At 42.3% G+C, this 14,550-nt stretch overlaps 1 protein-coding gene across 1 annotated transcript in view; it reads right to left on the reverse strand.

Moving 5' to 3' along the window:
- Positions 1 to 14,550, reverse strand: part of brpf3a (bromodomain and PHD finger containing, 3a) — a 24,942-nt gene continuing 10,392 nt past the window's right edge. Inside the window, exons 8-13 of the mRNA XM_021609344.3 lie at positions 10,438 to 11,007; positions 8,484 to 8,553; positions 8,311 to 8,387; positions 5,735 to 5,832; positions 1,552 to 1,706; positions 1 to 1,337 (exon numbers count right to left, since the gene is read on the reverse strand). Of these exons, the coding sequence (XP_021465019.2) occupies positions 1,142 to 1,337; positions 1,552 to 1,706; positions 5,735 to 5,832; positions 8,311 to 8,387; positions 8,484 to 8,553; positions 10,438 to 11,007 (1,166 nt within the window). The 3' untranslated portion in view covers positions 1 to 1,141. The remainder of the gene's footprint in view (positions 1,338 to 1,551; positions 1,707 to 5,734; positions 5,833 to 8,310; positions 8,388 to 8,483; positions 8,554 to 10,437; positions 11,008 to 14,550) is intronic.

A 14,550-nucleotide genomic window follows, 5' to 3' on the forward strand; every position in this document is an offset into this window, starting at 1 on the left:
TTTCAAACAATTTATTTATTGTGATAAAATATCGTTTCAGACAGATTGTAGATCTTGTGGTACAATTCAAATGACAAGATCCAGAAGTCCTCTGCCACCTCAGTCTAGGAGGCTGGTGCACTTTTATGCTGACACAATTACAGGGTTTTGTGCCAACTGACCACATTCTCTGATATCTCAATAAGTATCGTCACTGATACAAATAGCTACAGAGCTTCATCTTTTTCCGTATTTATTTTTAAATAACACTTTCAAATTGTCACACGATGTAAATTAAAATCTAATTAGATTTTTGCATTCCTTAAATTACTTTGTGTATTATAAACACAGACATTTACATATATACAACATGATGTGCATATGCTTCTACACATTAGTTATATCACATTTTTTTTGATATACCTATGGCTTCACAGCTCATATGTTCTAGAAACCTTTTCTAACTGACAGATTGTGCTTTTCAAGTCATTGGAGGGTTTGCAAATAATATTTCGCCAAGATATTGACCTTGTTAAAAAAAGAAAGTGGTTGCAGTGACCGCTGACATGACCGGTGAGAAACAGCATCATCTCCATTGTCCTGACTAGACATTCAAAAGTCCTCAAGTTCCATCAAATAGCTGCAACAAGCACACAATTTTCACTTCAATATTAAAAAAAAAAAAAAAAAGAAAATCCTTCACAATGTGTAAAAATATGTTTAAGAAGCATGGTATTTCAATGACAAATACAATCTGAATATGCTTTGAATCTAGCAAATCCCTTTTGAGGAGAAAACAAATACTATGTATTTTCTTGATTCACTTGGCCTAAAACAACCATAATATCACTAGACTCATTGCAACAGAGTGGTTGTGTAAAAGTCCAAAACTAAAATCACAATGAATAATCACATTTTATCATGTCTTAGGAACCCCTCTCACATTTCCCCCCAATTCCAAAATGATAATGTTCACCAGAAGAGATGAGAGTCAACCAGACCATCACTCACTTAAGTATATCAAACCACTCAAATTCCATGTCCACCATCTGGTGAATTCATGAAGATAGGGTCGTTCTTCTCTCACTCAAGCTCTTTGTTATTGGTTTGATCCCTCCTAACCAGACAGATTACGGTGGATTTGCACACTGATAAAAATCCTTCATATGAAATTGGAGGGGTTGAAACTGAGGTTCCCCTTGGCGTGGTTCATAACGTGGTTCAGGTGTATCATGGCACGGTCGTATGCCGTGTGTACAGACTTGCGGACGCTGGGCTTCTTGCCCTCCATCAGCCGCAGTTTGTCCACTGTGTCATCCATCCCCATTGGCAGCAACTTGTCCCGTGGGAGCCATTGCCTGAAAAGCAGCAAGAAGGTTCAACAGAACAAATACAATAGGAAGGAAACCTCTTTAGACCAGCTCTATTTTCCTGGACCCATTAAAAAGTGTTCTAGGGTAAGGAATGTTTTTTTTGTTGATACAATAGCAGGGAATCAATAGACACACACATCAACTATCCAGCAACTATGTGACTTGTCATTCAGCAGAACACTCATCTTTACTTTCTTACCAGGTCCTTTTGGTGTCGAAGAACAGCACGAGGTAGTGCCTCTCCCCTGTCGCTTTCTGCCGCCGCTCCCCTAGTTTGAGCACGTCCCCAGGAGGCACGGGGATGGGGATGCCGTTGTGAAGAAGCCCTTCCTGAGGCATGTCAGGGTCAACAACCTGGGGAAATCAATTGGCGGTTTATGTATCCGGTTACTCTCTGTGCTACAACAACAACTGGTAAAGTCAAACTCAACGACATCTAAAAGATGGTAACTTGTCAACCGTTACGTGTGCCAAACCAAAAACTCTTGAAAATCAAGCCAAGTCTATTGCAGTGCCTTCAGAAAGTGTTCACACTCATTTCCACACTCAAATTGTTGTGTGACAAAGTAAGATTAAAATGTATTTAATTGCCATGTTGTGACAACGATCTACACAAAATACTCTTGTCCGTGTGGAAGAATGTACATTATTTTTTTAATTAAATGGACAAAACACGAATATATTTTTATTACATAAGTATTCAACCACCTGAGTCAATACATATTAGAATCACCTTTGGCAGCAATTACAGCTGTGAGTCTTTCTGGGTAAGTCTCTAAGAGCTTTCCACGCCTGGATTGTACAATATTTGCTCATTATGCTTTTTAGAATTCTTCGAGCTCTGTCATGTTGGTTGTTGATCATTGCTAGACAGCTATTTTCAAGTCTCGCCATATATTTTCAAGTCGATTTAAGTAAACTGTAACTAAGCCCCTCAGAAACATTCAATGTTGTCTTGGCAAGTATCTCCAGTTTGGCCTTGCGTATTAGGTTATTGACCTGCTGAAAGGTGGATTTGTCTCACAATGTGTTGGAAGCAGACCAGGTTTACCTCTGGGACTTTTTATTTTAATCCTAAAAAAACTCCCTAATCCTTGCGGATGACAAGCATACCCATAACCTGATGGCGCCACCACCATGCTTGAAAATATGGGGAGTGGAACTCGGTGATGTGTTGTATTTGCCACAATTTTTTGCAGTATTACTTTAGTACTGTGCTATCTAACCTCCAAACAAGCTTCAATGCCATACAACACTCCTTCCGTGGCCTCCAACTGCTCTTAAACGCTAGTAAAACCAAATGCATGCTTTTCAACCGATCGCTGCCTGCACCCGCATGCCCGACTAGCATCACCACCCTGGATGGTTCCGACCTAGAATATGTGGACATCTATAAGTACCTAGGTGTCTGGCTAGACTGCAAACTCTCCTTCCAGACTCATATCAAACATCTCCAATCGAAAATCAAATCAAGAGTCGGCTTTCTATTCCGCAACAAAGCCTCCTTCACTCACGCCGCCAAGCTTACCCTAGTAAAACTGACTATCCTATCGATCCTCGACTTCGGCGATGTCATCTACAAAATGGCTTCCAACACTCTACTCAGCAAACTGGATGCAGTCTATCACAGTGCCATCCGTTTTGTCACCAAAGCACCTTATACCCCCCACCACTGTGACTTGTATATCTAGTCGGATGGCCCTCGCTACATATTCGTCGCCAGACCCACTGGCTCCAGGTCATCTACAAGTCCATGCTAGGTAAAGCTTCGCCTTATCTCAGCTTACTGGTCACGATGGCAACACCCATCCGTAGCACGCGCTCCAGCAGGTGTATCTCACTGATCATCCCTAAAGCCAACACCTCATTTGGCCGCCTTTCGTTCCAGTACTCTGCTGCCTGTGACTGGAACGAATTGCAAAAATCGCTGAAGTTGGAGACTTTTATCTCCCTCACCAACTTCAAACATCAGCTATCTGAGCAGCTAACCGATCGCTGCAGCTGTACATAGTCTATTGGTAAATAGCCCACCCATTTTCACCTACCTCATCCCCATACTGTTTTTATTTATTTACTTTTCTGCTCTTTTGCACACCAATATCTCTACCTGTACATGACCATCTGATCATTTATCACTCCAGTGTTAATCTGCAAAATTGTAATTATTCGCCTACCTCCTCATGCCTTTTGCACACATTGTATATAGACTCCCCCTTTGTTTTCTACTGTGTTATTGACTTGTTAATTGTTTACTCCATGTGTAACTCTGTGTTGTCTGCTCACACTGCTATGCTTTATCTTGGCCAGGTCGCAGTTGCAAATGAGAACTTGTTCTCAACTAGCCTACCTGGTTAAATAAAGGTGAAATAAAAAAATAAAAATAAATAGTGCCTTATTGCAAACAGGATGCATGTTTTGGAAGATGTTTTATTCAGTACATGCTTCCTTCTTTTCACTTTTCACATTTAGGTTAGTATTGTGGAGTAACTACAATCTTTTTGAGCCATCCTCAGTTCTATCACAGCCATTTAACTCTGTAACTGGTTGAAAATCACCATGGTGAAACCCCTGAGTGGTTTCCTTCCTCTCCGTCAATAGTTAGGAAGGACACCTGTATGTTTGTAGTGACTGAGTGTATTGATACACCATCCAAAGTGTCATTAATAATTTCACCATGCTCAAAGTGATATCTACCCATCTACCAATAGGTGCCCTTCTTCGCAAGGCATTGACAAAACATCCCTGGTCTTTGTAGTTGAATCTGTGCTTGAAATTCACTGCTCGACTGAGGGAACTTACAGATAATTGTATGCGTGGGGTACAGAGATGGGCTAGTCATTCAAAAATCATGTTACACACCATTATCGCACACAGAGAGAGTTCATGCGGAAAGTATTCAGACACCTTGACTTATTCTAAAATGTATTAAATATTCGACAAAGCGAAAACATGTTTTAAAAATTTGTGCAAATGTATTAAAAATAGAAAACAGAAATAGCTTATTTACATAAGTATTCAGACCCATTGCTATGAGACAGTGAATGTCAGAGCAAAGACCAAGCCATGAGGTCGAAGTAATTATCTGTAGAGCTCAGAGACAGGATTGTGTCAAGGCACAGATCTGGGGAAGGGTAACAAAACATTTCAGCAGCATTGAAGGTCCCCAAGAACAGAATGGCCTCCTTCATTCTTCAATGGAAGAAATTTGGAATGACCAAGACTCTTTCTAGAGCTGGCCGCCCGGCCAAACTGAGCAATCGCCGGAGATGGGCCTTAGTCAGGGAGGTGACCAAGAACCCGATGATCACTCTGACAGAGCTCCTCTGTGTAGATGGGAGAACCTTCCAGAAGGACAGCCATCTCTGCAGCCCTCCACCAATCAGGCCTTTATGGTAGAGTGGCCAGACGGAAGCCACCCCTCAGTAAAAGACACATGACAGCCCACTTGGAGGCACCTAAAGGACTCTCCAACCATGAGAAACAACATTCTCTGGTCTGATGAAACCAAGATTGGCCTGAATGCCAAGTCTGGAGGAAACCTAGCACCATCCCTACAGTGAAGCATGGTGGTGGCAGCATCATGCTGTGGGGATGTTTTTCAGCAACAGTCAGGATTGAGGGAAAGATGAGCAGAGCAAAGTACAGAGAGAAACCTGCTCCAGAGCGCTCTGGACCTCAGACTAGGGTGAGTAGGACAACAACCCTAAGCACACAGCCAAGAAAAAGCACAAGTAGCTTCAGGACAAGTCTCTGAATGTCCTTGAGTGGCCCAGCCAGAGCCCGGACTTGAACCCAATCGAACATGGAGAGACCTGAAAATAGCTGTGCAGCGACACTCCTCATCCAACCTGACAGAGCTTGAGAGGATTTGTATAGAAGAATGGGAGAAACTCCCCAAATACAGGTGTGCAAAGCTTGTAGCGTCACACCTAAAAAGACAAATAGCATACCTAATCGCTGACAAAGGTGCTTCAACTTAGTACTGAGTAAAGGGTGTGAATACTTATGCAAATGTGATATTTCAGTTGTATTTTCTTTATAAATTTGCAACCAAATGTTTTATTTATATATATATATATATATATATATATTTTTTTTTTTGCCATAAACAAAGGGGTTGAATATTTATTGACTCAAGACATTTAACCTCTTCATTTTTTATTAATTTGTAAAAAAATAAAAATACATTCAAAACATAATTTCACACACTTTCACATTATGGGGATTTGTTTGTAGATCAGTGACACAATCTAAATGTAATTCATAATAAAATGAGGCCGTAACAACAAAATGTGGAAAGAGTGAAGGGTTGTGAATACTTTCTGAAGGCACTGTAGGTACGTACATGCAATGAATTAATGACATAACTCATGTTCTCTCACCATTGCTGGGTATGATGGATATCCACGACACTTAGCCCAGACCAAGTCCAATGGTGTGAGCTCTGTCTGACTTTCAAAGGGCAAAAGAATACTCATCCCTGAGGACAAAGACAAGGGATGTTTAACTCAAATTGACATGGATTTTTTTTTTTTTATATCATGAATTCTATAATTTTATAGAATTTTCTAAAATGTGTCCAAAATGATTGGCACCCTTGATTAAGATGAAAAAAAGACTTAAAATAAATAATACAATTATTTTATACTAATACAACTGCTCAGAGAGAGATTTTGTTTAACAAGTAATACAAAAAAATCATTTTAAAAGGATAGGGGTCAAAATTGGCACCACTGTTTTCAATACTCTGCAAAACTCCCCATGCGATGATAACGGCACTGAACCTTCTTCTAAAGTGTTTTATGAGATTGTAGAACGCATCTTAGGCTATTCTTCCATACCAAATCTTACATTTCTTTGTGGAATTGGATGTGTACTAGGGGTTATTCTCTTGCTGGAAGGTCCACTTCCGGCTAAGTTTTAGCCTCCTGGCAGGGGCAACAGGGTTTTTGGCTAAAATGTCCTGGTACTTGGTAAAGTTCATGATGCCGTTGACCTTAAGGGTCCCAGGACCACCGGAAGCAAAATAGCCCCAGAACATCAAATACCACCATATTTTCCAGTAGGTATGAGGTTATTTTCTGAATATTATTTTTTCTTCCCACATCAACCCCACCACTGGTGTGCGTGGCCAAAGAGCTCAATTTCCATGTCAGCTTGACCATAGCACCGGTTCATTCCAAGTGCCAATGCGTTTAGCAAACTCCTGGCGTTTACATTTGTTGGTTGCTCTCAAAGGCTTTTTTTTCTCTATCTCATGTTAGCTACCTGATATTTCTCAGTCAAATCACAGCTATGCCAAGATAGCAAGAACTAGTGTCTGGAATGTGTTTCTTGAGACACTTGTTCTACAACGCCTTGCTACTCACTAGTCTAATCAAATAATGTAGCTAGCTAGTGGAACCAACTCACCGTCAGCAACACCACCAGGCACGGTCTTACTGCCAGCAAAACTTGTAGCTAGCATTGGCTGTAATACCTTTCCTGGACATCTGATTGTTGAACAACTTCTACGGAAGCCCATTTTCACTAGAGTAGCCATTTCTCGATCAATATGTGCATTAGTGCTCTGCTATCCAACCCGAGCCTGACAGACATCGACATTATGCACCGGGTTAGGGCCGGGTAAGGCCTGGGTTTTTGTTCTCCATCGATAACTAGGGTACGGGCAAGGCATCACTAAATTGATCACTAGCATTTTGAAGCAGAGCCATTTGCTCATGCTCTGACTAAGATCATAACGTGGTGTCAGAAGTGCTTCCACCTCGTCAAATATAAGACAGGAGAGAAGTTCCTTGAGTTTTGTCAGAGTTTAGAATGACGATAAGTAGCTTCAGCTAACTACTCGCTCATCTCTCTTCATTGAGCAGAGCAGCCCGAGCGAAGACGTTGCTATGGCGACGCAGAGCGCGTTGCACCTAGGGAGCGAGTGACAGACAGAGAGGAGCAAGTCATGGATTTACTAAAGGAACAAGTTATTTCTGATTTGGGTCGTACATTTGGCAGAAGCAATCGGGCCTGGGTATGGTAGGGCCTTAACATCGCGGGCATGGGTAGGACATGAGCATTGCACATCAAGCTACTGCAAAAGATACTTGTGTTGTTTGTGGAATTTGTTTTGCATGGCCTGGTGCGCCGGGTCTGCTCATTTTCGACCATTCCATTGGTGCTCCTAAGATGAGGTCTGCACCCTCTCCGGGCACTGGGCCATGCAAAGCGAACTCGCCCAGTCTTTCCCAGAAAACACGGTGCCCCCTACGTCTTTATAGGCAAAAGGGGCATGAATTGTTGACATAATTTAAACTCAAACCCTCAAGTAAATCATGATGCAGACGAGACCGACATGATGACCAAAATCATCCTATTTAAACTTTGTAGCCAATTTTGAAACTAGAATAAATGCAACATAGGCCATTTTCAAAAGGAGAAGTTGGTTTTCATGGGAAGTTGACCTTTAATAAGAGTGTTATTGTTTTAATAGCAAAATAATGTTTTGCCTGAAGGTCAACCAACATTTTTCTCTTTTCATTTGTAAGTTCCCATGGTGATGGTTGACAAAGGGATTTTACAAGGGTGTTACCTCATTTTTATACCCCAGTGAAACAAGAAGCCATGGAAGACCACAATATGGTTCCTTAAACTGAGATTACATTTAAAAAGTAGAATGTTAATGCAGATTTGATTTATAACACTCTTTAGAGGTGGCAATCATGTTGACCCCTATCTTTGAGAGAAAAAAAGTATTACCTTTTCTCTGAGCAATTGTATTAGTATAAAATAATATAATTTCCACCCCAAAAATGTAGCATACAATATAGCTTGGTATTTGTATTCTTTATTTTTTGCTCATCTTTATCAAGGGTGCCAATCATTTTCCACCCGACTGTATATATCCATATTTGCGAAATCATAGCTATTATGTCTGACCCTAAGATATGTGGTGCATGGACACACTCACCTGAGCCTCCATTCTGCCTCTCTGGGACTTTAGCCAGAGCTGGTTTACCACGACTGCGTTTGGGTAGCAGGGGGGCACTACATCCATAAACAGAACAAAGGGAAGATGCGTGTTATTTCTGAATATATTCCATCTTGCAAATCAGAGCATCAGGTGTTCAGAGAGATTCTCACCTGTGTTTTTGGTCATTGGATTGTGGGTCTGAGGAGTCCTCTTTGTGCTTTCCTAGCCCATTTGTCAAGCCTAGTAGAATACAAATTCTGTTAATTGATGTCATCATTATTATCTACCCTCTCTTCCCATATTCAACCCTCACAAATAAAGGGTGAAGACATGTTTTCCTTTATAATAAGTAATAACTTGTTAATACAACCACATACAGCTTTTCTTTTTTATTTAACCAGGTAAGCCAGTTGAGAACAAGTTCTCATTTACTACTGCGACCTGGCCAAGATAAAGCAAAGCAGTGCAACAAAACAACACAGTCAATAACACAATAGAAAAATCTATGTACAGTGTGTGCAAATGTGGAAGAGTAGGAGAGGTAAGGCAATAAATAGGCCATAGAGGCAAAATAATTACAATTTAGCATTAAGACTTGAGTGATAGATGTGCAGATGATGATATGCAAGTAGAGATACTGGGGTGCAAAAGAGCAAGAATATAAGTAACAATATGGGTGATGAGGTAGTTGGGTGTGCTATTTACAGATTGGCTGTGTACAGGTACAGTGATCGGTAAGCTGCTCTGACAGCTGATGCTTAAAGTTAGAGAAGGAGATATAAGACTCCAGCTTCAGTGATTTTTGCAATTCATTCCAGTCAATGGCAGCAGAGAACTGGAAGGAAAGGCGGCCAAATGAGGTGTTGGCTTTGGGGATGATCAGTGAAATATACCTGCTGGAGCGTGTGCTACGGGTGAGTGTTGCTATGGTGACTTGTGAGCTAAGATAAGGCGGGGCTTTACCTAGCAAAACTTATAGATGACCTGTAGCCAGTGGGTTTGGCGATGAATATGAAGTGAGGGCCAGCCAACGAGAGCATACAGGTTGCAGTGGTGCGTAGTATATGGGGCTTTGGTGACAAAACAGATGGCACTGTGTTAGACTGCGTCAAATTTGCTGAGTAGAGTGTTGAAGGCTATTTTGTAAATGACATCGCCGAAGTAAAGGATCAGTAGTCAGTTTTGCAGCATGAGTGAAGGATGCTTTGTTGCGAAAAAGGAGGCCGATTCTAGATTTTATTTTGGATTGGAGATGCTTAATGTGAGTCTGGAAGGAGAGTTTACAATCCAACCAGACACCTAGGTATTTGTAGTTGTCCACATATTCTAAGTCAGAACCGTCCAGAGTAGTGATGCTAGTCGGGCAGGAGGGTGCGGGCAGCAATCGGTTGAAGAGCATGCACTTAGTTTTACTAGCATTTAAAAGCAGTTGGAGGCCACGGAAGGAGTGTTGTATGGAATTGAAGCTCGTTCGGAGGTTTGTTAACACAGTGTCCAAAGGGCCAGATGTATACAGAATGGCGTCGTCTGCGCAGAGGTAGATCAGAGAATCACCAGCAGCATTGATATATACAGATAAAAGAGTCGGCCCGAGAATTAAACCCTGTGGCACCCCCATAGAGACTGCCAGAGGTCCGGACAACAAGCCCTCCGATTTGACACACTGAACTCTATCTGAGAAGTAGTTGGTGAACCAGGCGTGGCAGTCATTTGAGAAGCCAAGGCTATTGAGTCTGCCAATAAGAATACGGTGATTGACAGAGTCGAAAGCCTTTGCCAGGTCGATGAAGACGGCTGCACAGTATTTTATCGATGGCGGTTATGATATCGCTTAGGACCTTGAGCATGGCTGAGGTCCACCCATAACCAGCTCGGAAACCAGATTGTATAGTGGAGAAGGTACGGTGGGATTCGAAATGGTCAATGGTCTGTTTGTTAACTTGGCTTTCGAAGATTTTAGAAAGGCAGGGCAGGATGGATATAGGTCTATAATAGTTTGGGTCTAGAGTGTCTCCCCCTTTGAAGAGGGGGATGCCTGCGGCAGCTTTCCAATCTTTGGGGATCTCAGAAAGAGAGCTCGAATGAAATGACAGAGCAAATGAAAATTAATTTTTTTGTATCTACCATCCTCTTTGACGAGATGAAGGGGCTTGTCTGCCTCGCTGTCAGAGTTGGACCCTCTGGACCTCAGGTGGTGGGATGACGGTGAGGAGGGTGTGGGCGGTGTGGGGGGAGGGGCAGGGTTGGAGAGGGCGGTCACACTGGGAGGTTTTGGAATGGTGGGGGTACGGTCCAAGCCATTGGTTTTAGCCTCAGTGGTCCGTCTGTTCTGTAACTGAGCCGCCTTGTTCTTTGCGAGTCTTACTCCATTTTTAGCTTTCTTGAACAGAACAGATGTACGACGGCCAACTCCAACCAAAGGACAGGCGTTCATGGGAGGACTGGGAGTTTCCAAAGGAGAGACCTCTTGAGAAGCCTCCTCCTGTTTGCACGGTGTCGGTGTCTCCCCAACTTCAGCATCATCATCACTCCGCCCGTTGCCCCCACTACGGGAGGCTCTCTGCCGCTTGTAGGAGCGCCCTGGTGACCTTCGCCCTGTGGTCACTAGGCCCAGTAAGGGTGGTTCAGGTGGGGCATCGCCTGGCAGGGGGGACGACACTGGGCATGAAAGCTCTAGTGTTGGTGGAGAGTCATCTACAAGAAGGAAACATGCATTTATCACTTTGTTAAAGCTCAGACACACCAGTAGGACTGTCAAATGTTTGACTACTGACATTACTTAGCACTTCTGAACAGTGTCGGCAAATAATCTCTTTTGTATTCACACAGCAAAGATCTTGAAGTCGTCAGCCACTCAGCCTTGTTAAAATACTCCAAACCAGAAGATGGCAGTAGCGTTGTTTGGCAATGCATATCCATGTTTATTGCTTATGGTCTAGATTCCAAGCTATCTGCACTAATGTTGCTATTTTGTAGAAAGCCCTTGTTGTTACTAGCCAGATGGCCACCTAGCACGATGACGAAGAAACAATTGAATTCACCATAATCCCATGCTGCCAGTGCCAGCCCGTAGACAAATGTTTAGTTAGCTAGCTAACGTTAGAATATATATATTTGGCTCCCCCACGTGGGAGTTTGTGCTCTCTGATTGGCTCAAAGTCAAGTGGTTAGCCACTGACGAGCATTGCCATTCTACAAGTAGAATCGGTAGGTTCGTCGCTACCGGATCGGCACACAGCAGGTACCGCTTTTGTTCTAGCAAGAGAAGGACCGGCCTCCCACTGTGATAAGTACCTGTCAGCAGTCTATCGGCAGTGAGATTCTCTGTGTGTTTCATGCTTTAGGGCAGGGGTTCCCAAACTTTTCACTCAGACATTTTCTTGCAATTCTATACATTTTGCCATGTCTAATGTTTATTCATGTAATATTTGAGTGACTCAAACATTACAACAAAATCTCTTTATTTAGCCATTTTACATATAAAACCTTATTTGTTCATCAAAAATGTTGAATAACTCACCACAGGTTAATAAGAAGGGTGTGCTTGAAAGGATGCATATACAGTGCCTTGCGAAAGTATTCGGCCCCCTTGAACTTTGCGACCTTTTGCCACATTTCAGGCTTCAAACATAAAGATATAAAACTGTATTTTTTTGTGAAGAATCAACAACAAGTGGGACACAATCATGAAGTGGAACGACATTTATTGGATATTTCAAACTTTTTTAACAAATCAAAAACTGAAAAATTGGGCGTGCAAAATTATTCAGCCCCTTTACTTTCAGTGCAGCAAACTCTCTCCAGAAGTTCAGTGAGGATCTCTGAATGATCCAATGTTGACCTAAATGACTAATGATGATAAATACAATCCACCTGTGTGTAATCAAGTCTCTGTATAAATGCACCTGCACTGTGATAGTCTCAGAGGTCCGTCAAAAGCGCAGAGAGCATCATGAAGAACAAGGAACACACCAGGCAGGTCCGAGATACTGTTGTGAAGAAGTTTAAAGCCGGATTTGGATACAAAAAGATTTCCCAAGCTTTAAACATCCCAAGGAGCACTGTGCAAGCGATAATATTGAAATGGAAGGAGTATCAGACCACTGCAAATCTACCAAGACCTGGCCGTCCCTCTAAACTTTCAGCTCATACAAGGAGAAGACTGATCAGAGATGCAGCCAAGAGGCCCATGATCACTCTGGATGAACTGCAGAGATCTACAGCTGAGGTGGGAGACTCTGTCCATAGGACAACAATCAGTCGTTTATTGCACAAATCTGGCCTTTATGGAAGAGTGGCAAGAAGAAAGCCATTTCTTAAAGATATCCATAAAAAGTGTTGTTTAAAGTTTGCCACAAGCCACCTGGGAGACACACCAAACATGTGGAAGAAGGTGCTCTGGTCAGATGAAACCAAAATTGAACTTTTTGGCAACAATGCAAAACGTTATGTTTGGCGTAAAAGCAACACAGCTGAACACACCATCCCCACTGTCAAACATGGTGGTGGCAGCATCATGGTTTGGGCCTGCTTTTCTTCAGCAGGGACAGGGAAGATGGTTAAAATTGATGGGAAGATGGATGGAGCCAAATACAGGACCATTCTGGAAGAAAACCTGATGGAGTCTGCAAAAGACTGGGACGGAGATTTGTCTTCCAACAAGACAATGATCCAAAACATAAAGCAAAATCTACAATGGAATGGTTCAAAAATAAACATATCCAGGTGTTAGAATGGCCAAGTCAAAGTCCAGACCTGAATCCAATCGAGAATCTGTAGAAAGAACTGAAAACTGCTGTTCACAAATGCTCTCCATCCAACCTCACTGAGCTCGAGCTGTTTTGCAAGGAGGAATGGGAAAAAATGTCAGTCTCTCGATGTGCAAAACTGATAGAGACATACCCCAAGCGACTTACAGCTGTAATCGCAGGAAAAGGTGGCGCTACAAAGTATTAACTTAAGGGGGCTGAATAATTTTGCACGCCCAATTTTTCAGTTTTTGATTTGTTAAAAAAGTTTGAAATATCCAATAAATGTCGTTCCACTTCATGATTGTGTCCCACTTGTTGTTGATTCTTCACAAAAAATACAGTTTTATATCTTTATGTTTGATGCCTGAAATGTGGCAAAAGGTCGCAAAGTTCAAGGGGGCCGAATACTTTCGCAAGGCACTGTAACTCTGCAATGTTGGGTTGTATTGGAGAGTCTGTCATAAATCATTTTCCACACACATTATGTGCCTGTATTTAGTTTTCATGCTAGTGAGGGCCGAGAATCCACTCTCACATAGGTACGTGGTTGCAAAGGGCATCAGTGTCTTAACAGCGCGATTTGCCAAGGCAAGAAACTCTGAGCGCAGCCCTATCCAGAAATCTGGCAGTGGCTTCTGATTAAATTTTCACAGAACCGCTTGTTGTAATTTCGATGAGGCTCTCTTGTTCAGATATCGGTAAGTGGACTGGGGGCAGGGCATGAAAGGGATAACGAATCCAGTTGTTTGTGTCATCCATTTCAGGAAAGTACCTGCGTAATTGCGCACCCAACTCACTCAGGTGCTTCTCTATATCACATTTGACACTTAAGCTTGAGTTAATTTGCACACAAAAAAAATCATACAATGATGAAAAGACCTATGTGTTGTCCTTGTTAATGCAGACAGAAAAGAGTTCCAACTTCTTAATCAGTAATGAAAACTTTAAGCTCATCTCTAAATTAAAAAAAACATGTTAATACTTTGCCCCTTGATGACCAGCACATTCTGTATGTTGTAAAAGCGTTATGGTCGCTGCCCATATCATTACATAATGCAGAAAATACATGAGAGTTCAGGGGCCTTGCTTTAGTGTCCTCACTGTAATGTCCAAAACGTCTTCGAAGCGTTCAGGTATTCCCTTGGCAGCAAGAGCCTCTCGGTGGATGCTGCAGTGTACCCAAGTGGCGTCGGGAGAAACTACTTGCACGCGCGTTACCACTCCACTATGTCCCCCTGTCATGGCTTTTGCGCCATCAGTACAGATACCAACACATCCTGACCACCAAAGTCCATTTGATGTCACTAAGCTGTCCAGTACTTTAAAAATATCCTCTCATGTTGTCCTGGTTTCCAATGGTTTGCAGAAGAGGATGTGTTCCTTAATTGACACCCCATAAACATAACGGGCATATACCAGGAGCTGTGCCAGGCCCGCCTTGTCTGTTGACTCATCCAGCTGTAACGCATATATTTCACTGGCTTGT

Source organism: Oncorhynchus mykiss, chromosome 7 (genome assembly GCF_057628025.1).
Source record: "Oncorhynchus mykiss isolate SJ-2025 chromosome 7, ASM5762802v1, whole genome shotgun sequence".
In the NCBI taxonomy this organism is placed as follows: Eukaryota; Metazoa; Chordata; class Actinopteri; order Salmoniformes; family Salmonidae; genus Oncorhynchus; species Oncorhynchus mykiss.